Source organism: Salvelinus alpinus, chromosome 14 (genome assembly GCF_045679555.1).
Source record: "Salvelinus alpinus chromosome 14, SLU_Salpinus.1, whole genome shotgun sequence".
Lineage (NCBI taxonomy): Eukaryota > Metazoa > Chordata > Actinopteri > Salmoniformes > Salmonidae > Salvelinus > Salvelinus alpinus.
This window is the reverse complement of record NC_092099.1, coordinates 53,084,535-53,110,467: the sequence shown is the minus strand read 5'-3', so window position 1 is coordinate 53,110,467 and position 25,933 is coordinate 53,084,535. Positions and strand designations below refer to the sequence as shown.

The 25,933-nt window shown below is 45.0% G+C and overlaps 2 protein-coding genes and 1 non-coding gene across 9 annotated transcripts in view; all 3 read right to left on the bottom strand.

Annotated features, from left to right (window-relative positions):
- Positions 1-596, bottom strand: part of LOC139539068 (serine/threonine-protein phosphatase 6 regulatory ankyrin repeat subunit B-like) — a 64,378-nt gene extending 63,782 nt beyond the window's left edge. For 3 of the 5 annotated variants that reach the window (XM_071341788.1, XM_071341786.1, XM_071341784.1), the window contains exon 1: positions 62-593. Coding sequence is in view for 1 of the 5 variants with exons in the window: in XM_071341784.1 (XP_071197885.1) it covers positions 62-88 (27 nt within the window). In the remaining 4 variants the exon portion in view is untranslated. Of the gene's footprint in view, positions 1-61 lie in introns of all 5 variants that reach the window. The other 2 variants (XM_071341791.1, XM_071341783.1) reach the window with 2 other exon arrangements.
- Positions 597-4,745: 4,149 nt separating this feature from the next.
- LOC139539066 (splicing factor 3B subunit 1) lies at positions 4,746-25,593 on the bottom strand. 3 transcript variants are annotated; one of them, XM_071341769.1, is made up of 23 exons: positions 25,542-25,593; positions 24,548-24,723; positions 24,192-24,293; positions 23,855-23,969; positions 19,362-19,441; positions 18,439-18,657; positions 17,722-18,190; positions 17,184-17,305; positions 16,526-16,825; positions 16,114-16,293; positions 15,928-16,014; positions 15,337-15,607; positions 14,842-14,987; positions 14,149-14,295; positions 13,760-13,885; positions 13,260-13,481; positions 11,844-12,026; positions 9,928-10,039; positions 9,024-9,144; positions 8,647-8,778; positions 8,170-8,442; positions 7,479-7,695; positions 4,746-5,771 (listed from the first exon to the last, which is right to left on the bottom strand). In XM_071341769.1, the coding sequence occupies exons 1-23, from the start codon at positions 25,567-25,569 to the stop codon at positions 5,613-5,615; spliced, it is 3,987 nt and encodes a 1,328-aa protein (XP_071197870.1). In that variant the 5' UTR covers positions 25,570-25,593; the 3' UTR covers positions 4,746-5,612. The 3 variants fall into 3 exon arrangements, with proteins under 3 accessions (XP_071197870.1, XP_071197871.1, XP_071197872.1); XM_071341770.1 differs by having other exon boundaries at positions 17,722-18,187; XM_071341771.1 differs by lacking the exons at positions 23,855-23,969; positions 24,192-24,293; positions 24,548-24,723; positions 25,542-25,593 and adding an exon at positions 19,808-21,101.
- LOC139539229 (small nucleolar RNA SNORD15) lies at positions 16,937-17,085 on the bottom strand. The gene has a single exon (XR_011667888.1). It is a non-coding gene; the product is annotated as a small nucleolar RNA SNORD15 (small nucleolar RNA).
- Positions 25,594-25,933: the final 340 nt, after the last annotated feature.

Genomic DNA, 25,933 nt, shown 5'->3' with positions numbered 1-25,933 from the left:
ATAGACTATCTACATATAACGTTAAGGAAATATGAATTATTTGTCAAATTGGCATAGCTACCTGTTCGATGAGTTTTAGAACAGCCATAATAATCTCGATCAATTTGGTCAGCACATCAACACACTCCCTCGAATATCAGATCATGTAATTATCTTGAAATAATATTGCAGTTCAAAATCTTCTCTTTTTCCTCTTGTAGTCACTCTTGGTTGATGCAGTAGTCAGGGAAGTGAATCGTGCATCAATAATTGTTCCTTTTCTGATGCAACGCAGAACCTCAGTCAGGGCCCGGGCTGTATCACGGCCCCATGGCCAGCTCCACTGACACTATCTGCGGTGAGGGGGAGTCGCGCCACCGCCACAGTGTGCGAAGGAAGGAGGGAAAGAAGGAATGGCTTCTCCGACTCGACCGACTGATGTAAACAATCCGCATTTACAGTTTATGCACGGGGGGGATTTCTCTTTAAATTACCAAACACTCCTCTCTCACTTTGCAGCTCCGAAAATCTTCCTGTATATGTAAAACGGGTGAACTGAGATTGCACAGGAAGTTCAAGCCTCTCGCTCTCCTACACTCAGATGCAGAATTTGAGGAGAGTCATCGCCGATTGTCAGCGCCAACGCTCGGTAGAGTGCTCCCTCTGCTGCCCCCCTGTGGCTAGAATAGGGGGGGGAAACAATCTGAAGTAAAGTCAGAGACGGGTTTGTAAATTGCTTTGGTAAATGTTCAGTGGCCTACAGATACACTACAGGTGAATTACCTAGAATTGTAGATATATGAATTTGTAACAAACAGGTTCGTTTCCTATCATCAATCTGAAATGCCCCTATGTCCTTATGCATTCATCTCTGTGTGCAGTATGAACAGATATGTTTACTGTTGCATCTATTTCTCTTTCTCAGCACACACCACCCTTCGCACAGTCAACAGGTTCAGGAAGATGCATTCCTGAGTTTATTGTGTTTTGGAGAGCAAACAGGAAATGTGTATCAGAATCAGTCATTGCCTTACTAGGTCTGGGTGGTTAGAGATAATCCTTCATATGGTTACTGGAGAATGGAACTTTGGCACAGAACTATATGGAGCATGTCTCATTATTGTTGCATCTCTGATTTCCTGTTGACAAAATTATACAACCCGTCTCCACCACTATATAGCCACCCACACCAAACAACCACTACCCTTCAGGGGACAAATGACCCGGCAAAGACCCACAAGTGCCAAGTCGTGACTAAACGTTAGTCATCCCTGACTAGCGCCCACAGGGTCCCCACCACCTATCATGGTAGCCAGAATGGTTGGCTTTTGCTTTTTTGAGGAAAATATTCAAATTCTTCCTTCTTACATATTCCTAATTTCATAGAGTTTAGCTAAATGTCGTGACTCTAGTTGTAACTAAATGTTGTTGCTCACCCATGCCCAGTGCCCACAAGTTTCCCACCCCACCCTACTCTCTGCAATGGTAGCCAGAATGGCTGGCTTTTTCCTTGAGGAAAAGACTCAAAATCTTCCTTCTATCGTCCTCATTTATGGTGCCACATCAAATCTCATTCTAGAAAAGAGAGCAAGATTCACATTCACATGACTGATACTTCAGAAAACATTTGCGGTAACATTTATAGATAAAGGTAACGTTTATAGATAAAGGTAACATTTATAGATAAAGGTAACATTTATAGATAAAGGTAATGTTTATAGATAAAGGTAACACATAAATAATGTAAATACAATATAAACTGAGTTAAGAACGAAACATTAAGAACACCTGCTCTTTCCATGACAGACTGACCAGGTGAATCCAGGTGAAAACTATGATCCCTTATTGATGTCACTTGTTAAATCCACTTCAATCAGTGTATATGAAGGGGAGGAGACAGGTTAAAGAATACTTTTTAAGCCTTGAGACAATTGACACATGGGTTGTGTATATATGCCATTCAGAGGGTGACTGGGCAAGACAAAATATTTAAGTCCCTTTGAACAGGGTATGGTAGTAGGTGCCAGGTGCACTGGTTTGTGTCAAGAACTGCAACACTGCTGGGTTTTTCACACTCAACAGTTTCCCGCATGTATCAAGAGTGGTCCACCACCCAAAGGACATCCAGCCAACTTGACACAACTGTGGGAAGCATTGGAGTCAACATGGGCCAGCAGGCCAGCATCCCTGTGGAACGCTTTAGACACCTTGTAGACTCCATGCCCCAACGAATTGAGGCTGTTCTAAGGGAAAAAGTGGGGGGTGTCCGTAATGTTTTGTACTCTGTGTATTTTTCTCCCTAAATTCCCGTTTCTGTCTGCATTCTACTGTCTGTATGAGTTAGTGTCTGCCTGCCTCCCTGTCTCTGTTGATAAGGGCAAGCAGAGGTCACAGCCATATGGTTGACTGAAAGGCCAGTTACGCTGCACCTCAGTGGCTCAGCCCAGCCTTCCCACTTAGTAAGAGCCCAGATTCCAGCTGCCAACAACACAGTATGACTACACTCGCTCCAGGGCTTCTTTCTCATCCCCCCTACTACCTCCCTACAATGGAAACCCTCCCCCACCACTCACACATATACATTATATGCCATAGGAGCAGTAGAGGCCCATGCATGCGCTGCCTTTGACCCAGTTTGCAGGCAGAGAGACATGCTTATTGCTCGCTCAGCTCTCTGATATATTCTGACTCCCTTGAGGACAGTGTGTGTGTGTGTGTGTGTGTGTGTGTGTGTGTGTGTGTGTGTGTGTGTGTGTGTGTGTGTGTGTGTGTGTGTGTGTGTGTGTGTGTGTGTGTGTGAGTGAGTGAGTGAGTGAGTGAGTGAGTGAGTGAGTGAGTGAGTGAGTGATGAGCTCTGAGTTCCTCTTATCAGGGCTAGATGGAAAACTACCCAGGTGTCTGTGCGCTGGTCTCCCAGTTCAAGGACCGCACTCTATGAAATGGTCTTCATGAAGTGTTGGAGCTCATCCTCGGTGATTACAATTGGTTGACTATAGCCATGTTTGCCAGGCTTTTAGTGGCATGAAGGCAGGGCACGGGGACAAGACTAGGTTGCCTACCTCACACCGCTGGCATTAACCCTAACTATGAGTAGCAGTGGAGGCTCTTGAAGGGAGGATGGCTCAAAGTAATGTCTGGAATGGAGCAAATGGAATGGCATCAAACACATGGAAACCATGGGTTTGCCATTTTTGATACAATTCCACACCAGCCATTACCACAAGCCCATCCTCCACAATTAAGGTGCCACCAACCTGTGATGAGTAGCCTATTTTTAAAGCCTTATTTTACCAGGTAAGTTGACTGAGAACACATTCTCATTCACAGCAACGACCTAGTTACAGGGGAGAGGAGGGATGAATGAGCCAATTGGAAGCTGGGGATGATTAGGTGGCCATGATGGTATGAAGGCTAGATTGGGAATTTATCCAGGACACCGGGGTTAACGCCCCTACTCTTACGATAAGTGCCATGGGATCTTTAGTGACCACAGAGTCAGGACACCTGTTTAATGTCCCATATGAAAGACGGCACCTTAAACAGAGCAATGTTTCCAGTGTGGTATGCTGCTGACTATGTAACACTGACCTGTATATGAAGGAAAGTTTGCACCTTATTGAATGACATCAGACCTTTAGATCTGTGGGAGTTCTGTTTACGTGATCTCCCTAAAAACACGCCACTTCGATGCAGATATGAGACTTTTCATAGCACGTTATGAGAGCATTTTCGCAAGCCTAACTCTTTTCCTAACCATAACCTAATTCTCCTAACCATAACCTAATTCTCCTAACCGGCTACGAAAAAGTCAATTCCGGTCATAGCTGTATCGAAGTGGCGTATTTTATGAAATCTCTTCAGTTTAGATACGAGTGTTGTTCCTCTGACGTGAACCCTGAGGGTATCCCACAGACATATAGGGCCTGTTTCGTGGACACAGAAAAAGCATAGTTCTGAACTAAAAAGCATGTTCTATAGAAATTCTCAATTGAAAGTATTCTTTAGTACTAATAAATAATATGGTGTCAGCCCAATAAACATATAACCATCTTTATGGAAGAAAGCACAGTAAGCATTCGTTTCCATTTCAACAGCACAGGGCTAACTACCCAGAGCGCTCCTTCTCCTTGGTCTACTGTTTGTCTCAGGATGGCAGGGCTGATAATGGAACAAAATGGGTTTAAGGTTTCCTTTGATTAACATTTCTGAATAAGCGGTAGCCTTTGAAATGTAATGTAGTGGCATTTCTGGATGAAATGTACATTTCAGTCATTTGACAGATACTTTTCCAGAGCGACTAACAGGATACATTAGGGTTCAGTGCTTTGCTCAAGGGCAGTTCGATTTTTCACCTAGTCGGCTCGGTGATCTAAACCAGCGACCTTTTGGTTACTGTCCCAACACTCTTAACCGCTAGGCTACCTGCCCAAATATAGGTAATTTGGGGTGGTTGATATTCTACACCTGCTTGTGTACATTTCACTGCAGTAAAAACAATCATTCATTTTAACCTAGTGCCTGTGGAACATGAGGTTGTGACATTAAACAAAGTGGCGAAGGTGATCCGTATGGAACTGGAATCTGGAGAATGCTGGTGTGTTCCCACATATTCCACAACGAGTTATTCTACCCATAAGGTTATAGCTATAGGGAAAAAAGTTGGTACTTTGCATAGACTGCTTTCCATCTAGCATATTATCACTCCTATGAGAATACATGTCTCGTGCTTTATTTTTGACTAACTCAAAATAAAGCACATGTGGACATTTATTTTATACACAAACATTTATTTATTCAAATAAAGCAACATTCTGATAAGAACAAAGGGGTGATCACTGATTGGTGAGCAGAGGATTGAGAAGGAATGGCCGTTACAGAGGACAGTAGACAGAAACCATGACAATATTTTAAAGAACTTCAAAACTCACTGACTTGTTTTTCCATTCGTTAACATGGCTAACTTACATCCTGCACGTCACTGTACTGCATGTGTCGATCATTCCTTATGGAAATTATAAAAGAAATAAAACAATACATAAGCTCTAAGAAATGTTTCAGTTTTATATTTCTTTCTCCCTAATCATATACTGTTTTTATTTGATTAAAAATGAATCTTGGGCCACAGACACTGTGGCTATGTTGGACACACCCACTACAAAGACAGAGGGGCTAAATAATACAAAAAAAATGGACCAAGTCCTATCTACACACCAAGAGAGATAGGACGAAAAGTGAAAAGAGAGAGAGGAGATGAAAGAGAGGAGGGAAAGGGGAAGAGATCAGCAGAGAGCGAGTGAACGGAGAGAAAGAGAGAGAGCGTGAACAGAGAGATAGAAAGAGAGTGTGAACAGAGAGATAGAAAGAGAGTGTGAACAGAGAGAAAGAAATCGTGAACAGAGAGATAGAAAGAGAGAGAGCGTGAACAGAGAGATAGAAAGAGAGAGAGCGTGAACAGAGAGATAGAAAGAGAGCGTGAACAGAGAGATAGAAAGAGATCGTGAACAGAGAGAAAGAGATCGTGAACAGAGAGAAAGAGATCGTGAACAGAGAGATAGAAAGAGAGAGAGTGAACAGAGAGAGAGAAAGAGAGAGGGCATGAACGGAGAAAGAGAGAGAGTGAACAGAGAGCAGAATCACAGGAAGTACTCCAGCTCATAGCGGAGGTAAGGGTTCTTCTCATCGTTGTAGACGTGGGGGTAGTGAGCGATCAGAGCATCCTGGGAACCGATGTAGATCGAGTTATAGATCTTCCAGTAGACGTCTCGGACCTTCCTGGCTGGGTGGAAGAGACCCTGGAGAGAGGAGACAAGGTTAGAGAGCATTACCAACTCAAGGTTAGAGAGCATTACCAACTCAACGGCTGCACTTACAGTGCCAGTATCATTATGGCTTATTTGTTTAGGCATTTTTTGTTGAGGGGGTTACAGGTACATCATCTCTGCACATTTTTAAGTTAATAAAACATGTACCTGTAGGTAAGAAATATATAGAGTTTAATAATAATATATTCACTATAAAACAGGAAAAAACTAAAAAGTAGACCTCCACCCCAATCACCCATCATGTTCCCATTCAAGCCCCCCCACCAAACACCCCCGGAAACCATGTTTTCCACCCCTTCCCACAAGGTGTGTTGCTTTTTATGAAATACACTACATGACCAAAAGTATGTGGACACCTGCTCGTAAAACATCTCATTCCAAAATCATGAGCATTAATATGGAGTTGTTTCCGCCTTTGCTGCTACAACAGCCTCCACTCTTCTGGGAAGGCTTTCCAGATGTTGGAACATTGCTACGCAACTGGATTAGTGAGGTCAGCACTGATGTTTGGCATTTAGGCCTGGCTCGCAGTCTGCGTTACAATTCATCCCAAAGGTGTTAGATGGAGTTGAGGTCAGGCCTCTGTGCAGGCCAGTCAAGACCTTCCACACCGATCTCGACAAACTATTGTTGTATGGACCTGGCTTTGTGCACGGGGGCATTGTCATGCTGAAACAGGAAAGGGCCTTCCGCAAACTGTTGCCACAAAGTTGGAAGCACAGAATCATCTAGAATGTCATTGTATGCTGTAGCATTAAGATTTCCCATCACTGGAACTAAGGGGCCCGAACCAGGAAAAACAGCCCCAGCCCCATTCCTCCTCCACCAAACTTTACAGTTGGCACTATGCAATGGGACAGGTAGCATATTCCTGGCATCCGCCAAACCCAGATTAGTCCCAGATGGTGAAGCTTGATTCATCACTGCAGAGAACACATTTCCACTGCTCAAGAGTCCAATGGCGGCGAGCTTTACACATTTCCAACCGACGCTTGGCATTACACATGGTGACCTTAGGCTTGTGTTGTGGCAGCTCGGGTGTGGAAACCCATTTTATGAATCTCCGACAAACAGTTATTGTGCTGACGTTGCTTCCAGAGGCACTTTGGAACTTGGTAGTGAGTGTTGCAACTGAGGACAGATGATTTTTACACCCTAAGCGCCTACCACTTCACGGCTGAGCCGTTGTTGCTCCTAGACCCTTTCCACTTCACAATAACAGCACTTCCAGTTGGACCGGGGAAGCTCTAGCAGGGCAGAAATTTGACGAACTGACTTGTTGGAAAGGTGGCACGTTGAAGGTCACGGAGCTCTTCAGTAAGGTCATTCTTCTGCCAATGTTTGTCTATGGAGATTGCATGGCTGTGTGCCCAATTTTATACACCTGTCAGCAACGGGTGCGGCTGAAATAGCTGAATCCACTCAATTGAATGGGTGTCCACATACTTTTGTATATATAGTGTATCCACCGCAGTTTGTTCACGGACTTCATAAAGGTATGTTGCTGTTGATAGTGATATCACTTTTTACATCTTAAATCTTTCTGGACATTTTAGGTTAATTCTCAACACTCAACTATTCTAGAATGATACTTGTCATCTAGTAGCAGATAGTAGTCAATCTGCTCCCTGTCTGTCAGAGCAAGGAGATGAGTGATGTAGTATCAGTCAGGTTTACCTGCAGGCAATACTGCAGCATGCGGCAGGGGCCGATCGCCACCCTGAGACCCTCCAGGGCCCCCATGACAGCCTGGATTACATGGGGCGACGTCTCAAACACGTTGGGCCACACGTAGTTCAACAAGTGGTTAAGGGAGTCCTCACAGCCGAAGCCGTAGACGCCCAGGGACATGTGCTGCACCACGGCACTGGCAGTCTGTCTGTGGACCAGGTCTCTGCAAGGAGGAAGAGGAAGAGAAAGAGGAGAAAAACAGGGTTACCATGGAGCCAGTCCAAAGGTGCAAAGCAGCAGGTGGGGTCTACTATATATTCTAATTCTGTGGAGGAAATCCACAATGAATGACACTTTACTTTTCATTTGTAACCAACAGGTGCAGGGTGAGAACAGAAGTGAACTGGATGTCAGATCTGCCAGTTCTGTGTCCATCTTGTGAAGTACTAGTCCTGATCTGACCACGGACCAGTCCAACAGGCGACAATGATTTGCAGGCATGTTAGAGCACATTCAACCAAGTGATCCCTAACTGTTACAGACAGAACTGATCTTGGACAGGATCATGTGGCTATGTAGCTTGATGCATTTACAATACTTGGAAAATGTTATGTTTTTGGTTTATTGACTACAGGGTTACTGTGACTTTAGTCAGCCCACCAGACTGATTGTTAGTTATAATGTTTGGTCCTCTCACCTGTCCATCAGTGCGTCCTCCAGCAGGGGAGTGACAGCATAGATGTAGTCCTTGCCCATCTCCCCAATGTACTCAAACAGGAAGGACAGGGACTTGAGCACGCCGTTCTGCACGTTGAGCTCAGGCACGCGGTACTCGTTCATGAGGGCGGGGAGCACGGTGAAAGGAGAACAGGTCTCAGCCACGATGGCGATGGCTACGGTGGTACACACTCTGTTCTGACGCTCCTGAACCTTCAGGTTGTTGAGTAGTGTGGCCAGCACGTCATGGGGTCTGGAGGGGTGGAGAGGTCAATGATAGGCTAAATATATACTGGTTACCATGACAGTAACAGGTGAAGTATCACCAAGCATCATTATAATACAACTTTGAGACAACATTTTTCATGGACGCTCAGAAACCCTAATAAATGTGCAGTAACGGAGATCAACAACTCTTGAGAAGTATTGGGCAGTAGCCAGAGACAGGAGGACTCACCCGATAGCCTTGGCGATGTATCCAAAGGTGTTGACGGTGGCTCTGCGGATGGCCTTCTTGTGGGCCTTGAGGAGCTCCAGCAGCTCAAAGCAGATACGCATCCACTCCCTGGCCGACACGTACTCAGCACCCCTACACAGACAGACCAGGGTAGGAGTTACAACATTGTTAATGAAACATCTACTATTATACCATATTTACACATATGGTTAGAAGTCAAATATTGGAATTTACTAGTGAATGTGTGTGTAAAAGATTGGACTGTACTGGTGAATGTGTGAGTCATAGATTCACACTAATGTAGTCCAATCTTTCAAAGATTGGACTTTACTAGTGAATATCTGCATGTGTGTGTGATTCCTTTGCTACAGACATACCTGTCAGCAATCCTGCCCACCAGGTCAATACAGTTCTCCTGCACCTTCTCATGTCTGTTCTTCAAGATGGGTGTCAGCCGAGGTAGCAGGTCTTTGATTGGTGGAGTCATCTTGTGCATACCTGAGTGACAGCACAGACAACCAATCAGCTCTCTGGAAGCATATCACCAAGTGGTAACACCTCTACTATCCTAACTTAAGCATAACCACTCTTATAGGATTACTGCTGTTAAACCAGCCCAATACTTGTTCTTCACTGAACTCAACGAACACAAGTCATTCACAGGCATCTCTCTTCCCACTGGAGCACTTTCTCAAATGATTTCAGCCCGTCTTAGGAAGTGAGAGGGCTAAATTAGTGGGCTGAGAGTGTATGGAGCTACAAGACAGATATTGGATAGCATTTTGGTAAATAAAACAAATGTTTTTTATATTTAATTTTACCTTTATTTAACTAGGCAAGTCAGTTAAGAACAAATTCTTATTTTCAATGATGGCCTAGGAACAGTGGGTTAACTGGTCTAGGAACAGTGGGTTAACTGCCTTGTTCAGGGGCAGAACGACAGACTTTTACCTTGTCAGCTCGGGGATTCGATCTTTCAACCTTTCGGTTACTAGTCCAACGCTCTAACCACTAGGCTACCTGCCGCCCCAAATTACTTTTCATTTGTAACCAACAGGTGCAGGGTGAGAACAGAAGTAAACTGGAGGTCAGATCTGCCAGTTCTCATGTTGGCGTCCATCTAGTGAAGTACTAGCTCTGATCTGACCACGGACCAGTCCAACAGGCGAGAATGATTCGCAGGCATGTGACTGAACACCAAAGGGTCATCAACCTTAGTGTCAACATGCTATTGGTCAGAAGACAGGGAGTCGTAGTAGTGAGGGGGTAACGTTTACATACCGATGACATTGACGATGGCCTTGAGAGCACCAAGGATACTTCCCAGTACTTCAGGATACTCTTCTCCTAGATACTCATATAACACCACTCCCAGGTGACCCATCAGCTTCTCCTGTGGAGAGAGAGAGAGGTTTAGAAAGGGAATCAGCTTCTCCCGTGGAGGAGAGAGAGAAAGGGAATCAGCTTCTCCTGTGGAGAGAGAGAGAGGTTTAGAAAGGGAATCAGCTTCTCCCGTGGAGGAGAGAGAGAAAGTGAATCAGCTTCTCCCGTGGAGGAGAGAGAGAAAGTGAATCAGCTTCTCCCGTGGAGGAGAGAGAGAAAGGGAATCAGCTTCTCCTGTGGAGGAGAGAGAGAAAGGGAATCAGCTTCTCCTGTGGAGGAGAGAGAGAAAGGGAATCAGCTTCTCCCGTGGAGGAGAGAGAGAGAAAGGGAATCAGCTTCTCCCGTGGAGGAGAGAGAGAGAAAGGGAATCAGCTTCTCCTGTGGAGGAGAGAGAGAGAGGGAATCAGCTTCTCCTGTGGAGGAGAGAGAGAGAAAGGGAATCAGCTTCTCCTGTGGAGGAGAGAGAGAGAAAGGGAATCAGCTTCTCCTGTGGAGGAGAGAGAGAGAAAGGGAATCAGCTTCTCCTGTGGAGGAGAGAGAGAAAGGGAATCAGCTTCTCCTGTGGAGGAGAGAGAGAAAGGGAATCAGCTTCTCCTGTGGAGGAGAGAGAGAAAGGGAATCAGCTTCTCCTGTGGAGGAGAGAGAGAAAGGGAATCAGCTTCTCCTGTGGAGGAGAGAGAGAAAGGGAATCAGCTTCTCCTGTGGAGGAGAGAGAGAAAGGGAATCAGCTTCTCCTGTGGAGGAGAGAGAGAAAGGGAATCAGCTTCTCCTGTGGAAAGAGAGAGAGAGAAAGGGAATCAGCTTCTCCTGTGGAAAGAGAGAGAGAGAAAGGGAATCAGCTTCTCCTGTGGAAAGAGAGAGAGAGAAAGGGAATCAGCTTCTCCTGTGGAGAGAGAGAGAGGGGTTTAGAAAGGGAATCAGCTTCTCCTGTGGAGAGAGAGAGAGGGGTTTAGAAAGGGAATCAGCTTCTCCTGTGGAGAGAGAGAGAGGGGTTTAGAAAGGGAATCAGCTTCTCCTGTGGAGAGAGAGAGAGGGGTTTAGAAAGGGAATCAGCTTCTCCTGTGGAGAGAGAGAGAGGGGTTTAGAAAGGGAATCAGCTTCTCCTGTGGAGAGAGAGAGAGGGGTTTAGAAAGGGAATCAGCTTCTCCTGTGGAGAGAGAGAGAGGGGTTTAGAAAGGGAATCAGCTTCTCCTGTGGAGAGAGAGAGAGGGGTTTAGAAAGGGAATCAGCTTCTCCTGTGGAGAGAGAGAGAGGGGTTTAGAAAGGGAATCAGCTTCTCCTGTGGAGAGAGAGAGAGGGGTTTAGAAAGGGAATCAGCTTCTCCTGTGGAGAGAGAGAGAGGGGTTTAGAAAGGGAATCAGCTTCTCCTGTGGAGAGAGAGAGAGGGGTTTAGAAAGGGAATCAGCTTCTCCTGTGGAGAGAGAGAGAGGGGTTTAGAAAGGGAATCAGCTTCTCCTGTGGAGAGAGAGAGAGGGGTTTAGAAAGGGAATCAGCTTCTCCTGTGGAGAGAGAGAGAGGGGTTTAGAAAGGGAATCAGCTTCTCCTGTGGAAAGAGAGAGAGAGAGAGGGAGGTTTAGAAATGAAAGAAGAACTCCGTCAGTGAAGGTGAAATCATTGCAGTGTGTGTGTGTATATATATATATATATATATATATACGTATGTATGTATGTATGTGTGTATATATATATATATATATACATACATACATACATACGTGTGAGAGAGACTGTATATATGTATATATGTGCGTGTGTGCAATACGAGTGTGTGTGTTGGCGTGTGCATGTGCGTGTGAGTGGTTGGGAAGACTAACCTCCTGGCAGGTCTTCATGACCACGGCGGTGCGGGAAATGAGGTCAGCAGCCTGCTGGCGGACCTTGGCGGACTTGTTGTTGAGACGCCACAGCACTGTACCACAGATCTGAGGCAGGTAGGGCTTCACCCTCTTCCCCAGGGCATTCACCACCGTGCCAAAACCGTTCAGCATCACAGAGTCCTACAGGGGTCAGAGGTCAAGTCCTACAGTCAGTCATGTTCTACACAGGTAGGCTAATGACGGACTGAGCGTGTCTATGTCCAAAATGGCACCATATAGAGTGCACTACTTTTGACCAAGGCCCAAAGGGCTCTGGTTTAAAGGGAATCGGGTGCCATTTCAGACAACAGCAGTTACACACACAAATCAAAATGAATCTCCAGTCAAGCCTCAGATTACCATAAATCCACACTGCTGTTCAGACAGGGATAAGCTTGTTTCAGCACAGGCTTTTCCCAATGTTATACCCCGAGCCAGGTTCAGTAGGCAAACGTTCTGGGCCCGGTTTCCCAAAAGCATCTTAAGGCTAGGTTCATCATTAGAACCATCGTAGGAGCATCGTTAAATCACCGAGCTGTTTCACAAAACCATCGTTATTAACATTGCACTTGAAAACGCTCGTAATCTAACGCCTGCCTCAGACCATTCGTAGAACAGCTAAGTGCGTCGTTAGATACTTTTGGCCCTTTATACACAGAAGACCTCCTCTAAACATAGAATCACATGGTTTATCTGTCTCTGTGACCACTGTTAACTTCAGAACAAAGTTGACTACAAAAACAAAGTTGGCAATGTCTTGACAATTGATACAAACAAGTGACGTGATCTTTAAAAAAAAAAATGCTTTAAAAATATAAATAGTAGGCTATAGCTCTATGTCAATCACATTGAAATACAGTTCATTTTCAATCGAGTTCTATTTTGTTACTTCTAGACTATTGTTAGTAATTTGTGCCAATTTTTATTGGGTAAGCATTATAATAAGCCGCCTCAGTATTTGCAGCCGTAGATGGTAATATCTCTTTAGGAGCTGATCCAATGTCAGTATTGACATAATTATAAATGTTACGGTAAGATTTTAACTGAGAAAGCTGATCCGAGAACAGCAATGCCTTTCTTCCAATCTTATCAATATCGACACATACGACTGTTCTCTGTAAGGTGTTTAGAGAAATGAATGTTACACCTTAGACCATTGTAAGAAAGACGCATCGGTAAAACACTGGAAAGCCTAAGTTCCATTGCTTTTGGGAAACCCTGAAACGTTTCAGATAGAAAGGTCAGGAGCCGACCTGATTCCTTATTCTACATGTCAGAGAGGCATGATTGTTCTACATAATCCATTTCTATCTGAACGTTCCACAACATTGTTCCTTGCTGAACGTGCCCCGGGCCCCCCCCCCTGGGTCTCACCTCCGTGGTCTGTTCCTGGAAGGCGTACAGGATGCCGTCGATCAGCTGCTCCTCCAGCTTGTGGTCGATGTCAGCAGCTCCCAGGTTCCCCATGATCTTCTCTATGGTCTCCATCACCATCTTCCTGTACTGCTCTGCCTCGTCCTTCAGGTCATCTACTATACGAGAGATGATCTCTGCTGCTCCCACCTTATTGGCCAGCTCCACTGTGGTGTCCACCAGCTAGAAGATGGGCAGACACAGGGAAGAGGTTAGCTCACAGACCCCAAAAACACCAGTCATAAATGAACTATGACCGGATTTTAATGTTAGCCAGTTGTTGTATTTCTTTGTATTTTACCAGTTTATCCCATTGAGGCTAAAATATATATTTTATTGTCATAAAATTGACTACAACTGATTTATGATTAGTTAAACATTTAGTTTAGATCTGTAATCAAGCCAGTCAGCATAAGGGATATGCATGGAGTCGTTCGTGTTTGAGCTGTGTCTGTACCTACCTGTCTGTAGTTGCGTCTGTCCAGGGCCATCCTGTGCTGCCAGAAGTGCTTGAAGAAGGGAGGCAGGATCTCTGTCTTGATGTAGTTGGCCTCCACACCGTCAGTACCACAACACTGTTTCACCACCTGGAAGAGAGGGGGAACAGGGGTTAGAAACAGGCCACACATACACCAATTCAGTTTGAAGTGTAATACGTAGCATGTGTAACTTATTTTCGTTCTGGAAATGTAACCAACAGGTGCAGGGTGAGAACAGAAGTGAACTGGATGTCAGATCTGCCAGTTCTCATGTTAGTGTCCATCTAGCGAAGTACTAGCTCTGATCTGATAGGTGGAACAAGCGAGAATGAGACGAGCACACACACACACACGCGCGCAGCCTCCCTCACCTTGAGCACGATCTTCTTCATCTCCTCGTCAGGGGACTGGAACTCTCTGATGAGGATCAGCATGACCTCTCTGGTGTAGTAGTTAGCATACTCAGCATCCATCAGAGGGATCAGGTAGCCAATGGCCTTCAGGAACGCAGCCAGACCCTGGAACCCAGAGGGGAGAGGTAAGAGTTAACTCAGTTACTGTATCCAGACAATTTTGCTGTTTTAAAGATAGATTGCTGCAATTCTACACCTTTTGCCATGGCTTATGCCGTGTTCTTATGCCATCTGAGTGACTCAAACATAACGTTTAAGTTCACACTAAAAACGCTTAAGTGTCCCAAACTTTTTTGCTTCTATAATTATTGTTATGTACATCATATTTTCTTTGTATTATAATGCACATCATATTTTGTGGGGTGGCGGCCACTATTGAATTAATATAGGGGAAACACTGGTATCTATACAGGCAAGGTCCTGAAATGAAGTTGTATTGTGATGTCATGTAACCTTGTTTGTATTAACCTGTTAACTGTTTTAGGAATGTAACCAACAGGTGCAGGGTGAGAACAGAGGTGAACTGGATGTCAGATCTGCCAGTTCTCATGTTGGCGTCCATCTAGTGAAGTACTAGCTCTGATCTGACCACGGACCGGTCCAACAGGCGAGAATGATTCGCAGGCATGTGACAAAGCAATGTGTCCTCACCTTTCCTCTGTGCTGTCGGATACCCTTCCACAGGGGTTTGAGTACGGAGTCAAAGGACTCGATACCGTAGGGCGTGGCAGCCTCAGCCAGGGCGGCGATGGCCAGGGCACTGATGGTCCGCACCTTCTGCTGCTCATCTACTAGACCTGAGGGGGGCAGACACGGCGGAGGTCAGATCATCATATATGTAATCCTTCTTTTTAAAGTGTATTGTGGCCATGTTATCCTTCTTTGTAAAGTGTATTGTGACCAACAATGCACTTTAAAAAAAACTTGAAATGTCAACCCTCGCACCCTAGATACTAGAAAACTAAACTACTTGAGTCAAATATAGTAGTCACTCCTAAATATAACTAATGTACTATTACTAGAAAACTAAACTACTTGATTCAAATATACTAGTCACTCCTAAATATAACTAATGTACTATAACTAGAAAACTAATCTACCCCCTCAGGTCCAACAGCATCCTCAGGCAGTGGCCCCTTCCCTCACCATGCTCGATGATCTCCACCAGACTCCTCAGATGGGGCAGGATGGCACAGCCCATGAGGATGGCGATCTGCTGGACAATCTTAATGCCCGTGTGGCGGGCCTGCCAAGACTTCTTGCTCTTACACACAGCTTTGAGGAAAGGCAAGAGGGAGGGGATACCCAGAGCGGACGCTACGACAGCAAAAGCTCTTGCTGTTGTATTTCTGACGTATTCATCCATGTTGTCAATATCAGGTCTCATAGTGGAGATCATAGTGGCCAGGCCGGCAGCCTAGAGGGGGAGGGAGGAAGGGAGGGTAAGAGATCAACTAAGATTAATAGGTGTTTATGATACTGCTTGCATAGACATCCTAAGTATCATTTTATAATGTGATTTCAGGTCAAATTGTAGTAGCTATTTGCTTTAGGAATGTAACCAACGGGTACAAGGTGAGAACAGAAATGAACTGGATGTCAGACCGGCTAGTTCTACTGCTGGTTTTTCATCTACCGAAGTACCAGCCCTGATCTGACCAAGGACCGGTCCAACAGGCATACGACCCAACTGTGGTGGGTGTGTGAGTACATTATAGGGCTGGAAGTGGGGCTCACCTTGGCCAAATTAGAGATGATCTCTCTGCCTTCCACTCTGGCGTAGTAATCTTCATCAATCAGCAGCGGCTCAATCACCACCAGGATCTGGGAACAGAGAGTCAATTAGTGAGGGCCAATCTCGGCACAGGAGACATAATGTAAACCGAGTCAGTGAGTCCCTCGCTCTCACACACAACGACCCACCTTGTGTACATATGGGCGGACGAGATCGTCCAGCTTGTAGAGGATGCGGTCGATGACCTTGACCAGCAGGTGGCGCTCCTGGTCCTCCAGAGTAGGAGACATGAGCAGGGGCAGGATCTGGTTGAACAGGGGCCCTGCTCCAAACTCCCTCGCCTTGTCTGTGATCTGACGCAGGGCAGCCTGAGGAGAGACGCAAGGGGGTTAGACTGGACGGTTGACTTTTCAGTGGGGAGAGTTATACACAAAAAGGAAGATGGCGCTAAGTCTATAGAGATGAAAAGTAACACTAGATAGGCCTATGTCAAACCTTCATAAATCAGATTGTGCTGATAATGGCAGCCATCTTGGTCAGGGAAATGTTCCATTAAATTCTGTGGTCAAGACTATGAGGACAGTTGGCATCTGGTCTCACCTTTCTCATGGGAGGTGTTCCGTTCTTGATCTTCAGCAGCAGTTTCATGATCTTACGCTCCTTCTGTTCCTCTGGGCTCAGAGTGGACTCATCCACCTCAACCAGCAGTTTGTCAAAGTACTGAATGTCGTCTGGTTTGAGGAAGGGCAGGTTCCCACTGGGCTGGTCGTTGATCTGCTTCATGGAGCGGTCCTCCTGCTGCATATGGAAGCCCGTCATGCCCCCCATGGGGGTGGGGGTGGCAGACAGCTTCCGGGCCGGGGTACGGATGGGCACATAGCCTGCTGGTGGGGGAAGGACCTGTGGAGGGAGGTGGGGGATGAAACGTTAGTACTGTTCATTTATCATACTTTAGTGATTCACTTTATTTACTTCAGTTCCATTCACTCTTTCCCTGTACTGGAATTGAGCCCTTCTCAGACAAATGCCTCGATGTCTTCAACTGAAGAGACACGCTGCTGTGGGGATCCCAACCCAGAGACACAGAACGTGACCCTGGCCCAGTGACCCTAGAGACAGAATGTGTCCCGTTCCGACTCGTCATTGTATCATCACCGAAGACCATTCAATCACTTAATACAGATACTGCATTTGATGTGACAAGTGACGGTTGAGCTCTATTTCTCCAATGTGCTGGGGAGTGGGTGTGTGTGTGTACCTTGTATCCTTCTGGGAACATGGCATCCAGCTCATCGTCTGTGAGAGGTCGGTTCCTCTCGTCTATCTCCCTCTCCCAACGCCAGGCCTGCAGCTGCTCTGGGGTCATGCTCATCAGGTGACCTGACAGGATAGGAAACGCATGCATAATGTAAACATGCCTCAATAACCCAGTATCATGACTTAGTGGAACATTCTACTACTTACATTTAACATTTACATTTAAGTCATTTAGCAGACGCTCTTATCCAGAGCGACTTACAAATTGGAAAGTTCATACATATTCATCCTGGTCCCCCCGTGGGGAATGAACCCACAACCCTGGCGTTGCAAGCGCCATGCTCTACCAACTGAGCCACACGGGACCATGGGAGGTCCCCCATTACTTCTATTCCTACTACTTCATACTACTAGTAAATTAACAACAGGTACATAATATCAATTCACCAACAGTTATCAGTGTTAAATGAAATTCTACCTCTAAGGAATTTAAAATGGGTTTCAAAGGCCTGGCAGGAAGGCTAGGTGATTAACAGTACCTGGAGAAGGAGTGGCCATATTCATGGCAGGGGTTCCGATGGGAGTTTTCCCAGGGGTCATCAGTGGGGTGGAAGAGCCCATCTGGCTGGCGGGGGTCTCGTCCCAACGGGACTTCCTTTTACTGGCCCCGGGGGTGGGGGTCTCTCCCACTGACTCGTCTCCTCTGTCTGTACGGGGGGTCTCGGCCCAACCACTTCCATGACCAGGGGTCTCCCTCTCCGTCTTGGGGGTTTCGTCCCATCGGTTTTTTCGCACGCTGCCTGTGGCTCCCCCGTGTCCAGGGGTGGTGTGTCCCGGTGTGTCCCCTCTGCCTGGTGTAGCTGCTCCAGCTGGGGTGTGGCTAGGGGTGGGGTCCCACATTCGGGAGCTGGGGGTGGCCCCTGGGGTCTCACTGCCCTTGTTCCTTCCTGGGGTCTCGTCCCAGCGGCTGTTGGAGGGGGTGTGGCCAGGTGTGTGTCCTGGGGTCTGCTGTATGTGTGGTGGGGGGTGTCCAGGAATAAAGGGCTCAGTGAGTTCCAACAGTACAGAAATGTAAACTGGAGAAGCACGGTTGAGTTACTTTGTTCCACTAGGATCTTAAAAGGCACATTTTAAGTCAAGGCAAATAAACTGCCCCAAAAACACTTCTATATCATTTGCTGATCGAACACCAGACCAAAAAATAATAATTGTAAGCATACAAACTGGATCTGATGAACTGAGATAATAAGTTTTACCTCAGCAGCCTGATCGGCCTGGTCCCAGCTGGACATCTTCTTAGGTGTGCCGGCGTTGCTGGGGGTTCCTGATTGGTCCTGTTTCTCGGCCGTCTGGTCCCAGCGGCGTTTTCGCTTTGCGGCGGCGGCAGCAGCAGCAGCCTGGGAGGCAGCAGAGCCGTTGACAGCCTTCAGGTCTCCTGTTTTGGCCTTCTCTGCCATCTGCTGACGGATCTCTTTCTGCATGGAGGGAGACCGTGAGAACACCAACCAAAGGATAAACACAACAGGGGAAAGTTTCCTGTGGGATTTGTAGGACTTATATCTATTGTAGGCAACGATACACCACACTGAACAATACAATTTCATTGTGTGGGTGTATTTATTATAAACTGGGTGGTTGGAGCCCTGAAGACTGATTGTTTGAAAGCTATGGTATATCAGACTGTATTCCACAGGTATGACAAAACATTACTATTACTTTTCTAATTACATTAGTAACCAGTTTATAAAAGCAATAAGGCACCTCAGGGGTTTGTGGGATATGGCCAATATACCACGGCTAAGGGCTGTATCCAGGAACTCAGTGTTGCGTGGTGCATAAGAACAGCTATTAGCCATGGTATATTGGCCATATACCACACCCACTCGGGCCTCATTGTCTAATTATATCCTTTATAGACACACAGCACTCAGAAACATAACCTCAAGACAAAGCCATGCCCTTGGTCTAAAGTAGTGTTTACCAACCCTGGTCCTCCAGTACCCCCACCAGAACACATTTTCATTGTAGCCCCAGACAAACACACCTCCTTCAGCTCATTGAGGGCTTGATGATTAGTTGACAAGTTGAATCAGGTGTGCTTATCCAGGGTTACAATAAAAATGTGTACTGTCGGGGGTACTCGAGGACCACAAAGGGGGTTTTATGTGGTCGGGCTTACCTCCTCTTTGGTCAGGTGCTGCTCCTTCATGACGTCCATGTATGACCTGGACTGCAGCTTGGGGTCCGGCGTTTTGCCCCCTGCGCGAAAGAGCACCAACAAGACACAGGGCAGCCGATTAGAACACGCCCCCAGGACCCGGCTTCATAACACACACAGCAAGCACAACAACACAGCCAGCTCAGCTAGGCCCTCACTTTTTCTTTAGGAAACATTTACTGGTTTAGTTCCTTAAGCTGAATCACAACAAGACAACCCTAGATACACAACATACAGACAGTCCTCTCTTGCTTGCCTTACATACAAACATAGCTGTCTAAAAAAAAACAGGCAGATACATTGAGAAACAGCGGAGGTTGTTTTGTCTTTCTTTTAAGGAGATAACAGGAGAGGATAAAGCCATCACTGATGCAGGGGTCCTGGGCTGTGCTCTCCAGAATACGTACACTTTCAGTGCCAAGGGTCCTTCTGCAGTCAGACTTCAACCGGCAGAAAAGAAGCCTAGAAAATGTCTCTTTACCATTAGTAACACTTTGGAAAAGGGTTGGAACTCACACACATAAGCATACCACCTGTGATTTGTTTTTTACGTCACAAAAGAAAAATCCTCCTGGGGCTCAAACTTCAAAATTAAAATAATTTAAATATTCCCCAGAGTGCGAATTACTGATAGCATTTTAAGAAAATGAAGTCAAGATTTTTTTTAACCAAATCTAGGAATGTTCTGTGAGATAAATGTGTAGCTACTTTATGTAACCCAGGGCAGGGAGAGTATATCTATATATATATGTAGTTACACGTATACCTGAGGGGCAGTGGAGGCAACTTTTAGATCCATACGATCAATACCTTAGTTTCAGGGGAACAGGCCACATGCTACTGAACCGTTGCTAGTTTGACCTTGGAGTCCACTGCTATTCCAACTTCCTAAATGTAGATCTTGACTTCCTTTTTAGAAAAATGTTTTAAAAATATATATATTATGAATTACAAGATAAATCTAAAGCAAAAGACCACCATAAAATGGCAGAGGTTTCAATTTAATTCTATAAAAATAAGTATTTGGTAGAAGACAAAATAAAAGGTTGTTGGGGTAGAGGTTTGTTGAGGTATAGCTGCTTTTCCCCCACCCAGACAGACAACCAGCCAGTGGACCCTGACAAAACTGACAAGCGCACACTTCTGTCTGTTCACCATAACCTACACAGGATGAGTTGCTGCACCCTTAAGAGACTGCAGTACAGGACTGGCAAAGCAGTACTGCTGTAGGAGAGAAATTAAGGACAGTTAGTATGGGCCTGTGGAATTGCGGCACACATATTTCTTGATATGTTTCTATTTTACAAAGATGTGAAATAGAAATATATTTCCACAACATATTTGTATATGACAGAGCTGTCTACATGCAGGTTTGATACAGCCCTACCCCCAGACTACATTGAGGCACTAGGGCCAATTAAATCTCAGACCCTACAGGCAAATTGTTGCATTACAAATAAATTGTTGCAACATGTAAATAAACATACTGTAAACTTAATCTACAAGGTATGTGTTTAGTTAATCAAATGCTTAATGGCTAGTCAAGCTGTAGTCTGAGAAATAGGCCATCCTTGATTAAACTGATGGGCTATTCAGTTCATTCTAACGAACAAACATAAATTTAAGCTGGCAAGACAAACAAGTTGTAGCCAGGTTTAGGCTTTGAGAAATGTGAATATATACAGTGGGGAGAACAAGTATTTGATACACTGCCGATTTTGCAGGTTTTCCTACTTACAAAGCATGTAGAGGTCTGTAATTTCTATCATAGGTACACTTCAACTATGAGAGACGGAATCTAAAACGAAAATCCAGAAAATCACATTGTATGATTTTTAAGTAATTAATTTGCATTTTATTGCATGACATAAGTATTTGATACATCAGAAAAGCAGAACTTAATATTTGGTACAGAAACCTTTGTTTGCAATTACAGAGATCATACGTTTCCTGTAGTTCTTGACTAGGTTTGCACACACTGCAGCAGGGATTTTGGCCCACTCCTCCCTACAGATCTTCTCCAGATCCTTCAGGTTTCGGGGCTGTCGCTGGGCAATACGGACTTTCAGCTCCCTCCAAAGATTTTCTATTGGGTTCAGGTCTGGAGACTGGCTAGGCCACTCCAGGACCTTGAGATGCTTCTTACGGAGCCACTCCTTAGTTGCCATGGCTGTGTGCTTCGTGTCGTTGTCATGCTGGAAGACCCAGCCACGACCCATCTTCAATGCTCTTACTGAGGGAAGGAGGTTGTTGGCCAAGATCTCGCGATACATGGCCCCATCCATCCTCCCCTCAATACGGTGCAGTCGTCCTGTCCCCTTTGCAGAAAAGCATCCCCAAAGAATGATGTTTCCACCTCCATGCTTCACGGTTGGGATGGTGTTCTTGGGGTTGTACTCATACTTCTTCTTCCTCCAAACACGGCGAGTGGAGTTAGACCAAAAAGCTCTATTTTTGTCTCATCAGACCACATGACCTTCTCCCATTCCTCCTCTGGATCATCCAGATGGTCATTGGCAAACTTCAGACAGGCCTGGACATGCACTGGCTTAAGCAGGGGGACCTTGCGTGCGCTGCAGGATTTTAATCCATGACGGCATAGTGTGTTACTAATGGTTTTCTTTGAGACTGTGGTCCCAGCTCTCTTCAGGTCATTGACCAGGTCCTGCCGTGTAGTTCTGGGCTGATCCCTCACCTTCCTCATGATCATTGATGCCCCACGAGGTGAAATCTTGCATGGAGCCCCAGACCGAGGGTGATTGACCGTCATCTTGAACTTCTTCCATTTTCTAATAATTGCGCCAACAGTTGTTTCCTTCTCACCAAGCTGCTTGCCTATTGTCCTGTAGCCCATCCCAGCCTTGTGCAGGTCTACAATTTTATCCCTGATGTCCTTACACAGCTCTCTGGTCTTGGCCATTGTGGAGAGGTTGGAATCTGTTTGATTGTGTGTGGACAGGTGTCTTTTATACAGGTAACGAGTTCAAACAGGTGCAGTTAATACAGGTAATGAGTGGAGAACAGGAGGGCTTCTTAAAGAAAAACTAACAGGTCTGTGAGAGCCGGAATTCTTACTGGTTGGTAGGTGATCAAATACTTATGTCATGCAATAAAATGCAAATTAATTATTTAAAAATCATACAATGTGATTTTCTGGATTTTTGTTTTAGATTCCGTCTCTCACAGTTGAAGTGTACCTATGATAAAAATTACAGACCTCTACATGCTTTGTAAGTAGGAAAACCTGCAAAATCGGCAGTGTATCAAATACTTGTTCTCCCCACTGTATGTAAGTGACGGCTCCTTGCCCTGTGAGAGGTAAGGGACAGGACAATACTGGAGACAAAGCCCTTTGGCCAAGGATTATACCGTCACTGTAATTCACTGTATTACTTAGACCCCTGGAGCCCAAGTTAAGATCCCTGACCAGATTTGGACTAAATACCATTTCAAATGGGCTTGAAATCTGAGACCATAACTCACTAGAGTTGATGACAACTGCACTATAGTTTGTGTGTGTAAGTCTCATAATTGACTATGTCCTCATCTCTTCTAATGGAACTTCCCTAGCCCCTAGAAGTCTGACAAGCCTGCAGTGGTGGTAACTGACTATAAGCCTGTACAATGATACTATAGTGAAGTGAAGGAAGGGCCACTTGGAAGAAAGGGGTGGTAAAATAGCATTGCTTATTACGAGTGTTCTTGTTTTACACAGGAATACTTTAAAGCTTCAGATCTGTACCCAGGTGGGTCGGCAATCTGGGGGCATTCCTTGACTGGGAGCCAAGCTTCAGACAGCCAGCACATTTCTGGCTTCTGACTGCCTCGTGATGGGGTGGTTTGTGTGTGCGGTAATGGGGTCATTGCGTTACCGCTTACTGGGCACAGCAGGGTGCAGCACATTGTATGAGCAGGTGAATTACCCCAAGGATAAGCATCAAATCACAAACAATTAAAAACATTTTGCTACTCACATTACCCAAAACCTTTAAATTAAACCGTTCATGATATAGATAGCCACATGGGTCTGTTAACCCTTCGAGACACTCACAGCCGACCTGCCACCCATGTAGTATTAGGTATAATAGTCTGTAACCAAGACAACACCTAACCACCTCTCCCTAAAACGTATGGACCACCTTACTGGCAGAAGTTCTATTTCGCACAACTTAGTTCTGAGATGTTTACAATTATTCTCATAGACCGTTTGCCCCAAAAGCAAATTATTGAGACAAAATGATGAGTGATAAAAGGCACCCTCGGGCCAGAAAAGATTACCAAGGGAAGGTCTTAGTCTGGGGAGCAAGCAGCTGCAAAGTGCTCGAAGGGCTAAGCAGCAAGAGGTGGGTTGGAACCCTTGAAAGGAATCCATGGGATCATGGCAGTTACAGTATAACAAATAACATATATCAGGGGAGGACACTATGGAGGGAACATGGAGGGGTGAAATTTACCGTCTGCAAAGGGGTCAAGTCGCTCCGGAGAGATGATCATCTGTCGACGTCTGGCCTTGTACTCGTCTTCACGCTCTGCAATCTTAGCGGGCCGGTGTTCGGCGAACGGGTCGTACTGAGAGGAGAGACAACACAGCATGTTATAATACATGCCATCATGGTAAACATTACAGAGTTTGATAAGTAGCCATTATAAAAATGGTGTCTATGACAAAATATGAGCAGGATAATTATGCAAACCCAAAACATTAGCAGTAAGATTTGGTAAAAGGTACTCTGTCAGTTCTGAACTCCAATGTAGAATTCTACAGGAAGAGAGGAAGATGGTGTTGCGAACCTGTTCATCTGACTGTGGTATTGCATTGAGTATAGCCACTGGAGCGTGATATCCCGGTTTCTTCTGTCCAAGTAGACTCGTTGACGAGTCCTCCTCATCATCCTGAAAATAAGAGAGAGACAAGAGTCTGGTTAAACCTAGCCATTTAAGGCAGACTCTCCCAGCTCGAGGACAAAAAGACATATTGGTGTAGCCAACTCCATAAACAAAACAAGACAGTGGAATAGCTGATGTCTGACCCCTAGGAAGAGAAAGAGGATGTCAGTGTTGCATATAGCAGATGACATGCAACACTTTTCCCAAGTTACAAAGAAAACATGCATCATTACATCACAGGATTTGACATCAGGACTTACATCCTCCTGTTCATTGGCCGCGATGGAGGTGACATATCCTGCGAAGCGGCTGTCGCTGCCACCGTAGATCTCCTGGTCGTAGTATCCAGTGGAGTCCAGGCCCACACCCTGATCTGCTCCCTCCTCCACCAGGGCAGCTTTCATGCCCTGGATCTCCAGGATCTGGGCCTCGATGTCTGGGGGGCAGGGGGGAAGAACAACAGTCATTGACCATCTGGGCATGTTGAAAACTATGTGCAAAAACATCACCAATGATGTCAAGCATATTACCAAATCAAATGCGATTTTACATAAATGTAAATAAATAAGCAGCAGTGACAGGTTATACATTAACTAAAATAGATGCCATTGCAACTAATTATTACGCTTGACTACCCATGCTCAAATCGTGCGCTGTGTTGACAAAGTAGGACCTGCTAAATTAGTTTCAATTTTAGCTTGCCAACGACTAGATAAACCACATAGTTAGCTTTGACTATCATAGCTAGGAACTTACAGAATATCCGGCAGGGTTATTCAGTTACGTTATGTAGTTACTTAGCATTACCTTCAACGCCATCTTAACTAGGTATCTTTTACAACACCAGTGTGTAAATATATCTAGCCATATCAATATCATAGCAAGTTACGCATGTCTACATCTACACAAACATCCCATAAATAGTATCAAGAGCACACTAATATATATATATATATATATATATATAGAGAGAGAGAGATTTTTTTTTGAAGGCAATCATGTTTATTGAAATTCTGTATTATCTAGGTTAGCTAGCTTAGTAGTTAGCGGGACGCCATTATCTATTACGCGCCCGGCCTCGTTGCGTTTAGATTGTCAACATCATGTCACGAATGAAAATAGAGCTAAAACATATAACCTTAGCTGACTTATAAACAACAGATGCATTTTTGTCGTATATTTACTATGAAACTGACGTAAGTAAAATTAGGTTATAATATTCATTTAAAACACTTTGTAAATAAATAATCTTACCTTCGTGTGTTTTGGCGATCTTCGCCATTTTGGTGGTTCAATAAGACTGAAACCGGAAGTCAAAATTAATTAATATCCGTTCTGCAAAAATAGATGCGCAGGCATGTGTAAAACAGAGAACATTTGCATTTCTGTCTAAATATCACAGTTCCCAGTTGCTTGAGAGGGACATATCTGAGGTTTTTAAACTTCAATTAAAATACTTAACGCCCTAAAATTAGACTGTTTGGCTATCAGAAAACGGGAAGTTTTAATATAGTGAATAAACTAACCAATCCATTGTGTTTGAAATCAAAGTAGCACTTTGAGGGAACTGTTTATAAATATATGCTGAAAATCCAAACGTAAACCACCATAGAATAGAATATATATTTGAGTTATCTATTATAAAT

Coding starts and splice junctions, on each gene's coding strand:
- LOC139539066 (XM_071341769.1), bottom strand. CDS start 25,569: ATGGCGAAGATCGCCAAAACACACGAAG. Junction 14,296..14,841: donor TCCGACAGCACAGAGGAAAG/GTGAGGACACAT, acceptor TCTGGGTTCCAG/GGTCTGGCTGCGTTCCTGAA. Junction 12,027..13,259: donor TCCAGGAACAGACCACGGAG/GTGAGACCCAGG, acceptor TGACCCCTGTAG/GACTCTGTGATGCTGAACGG.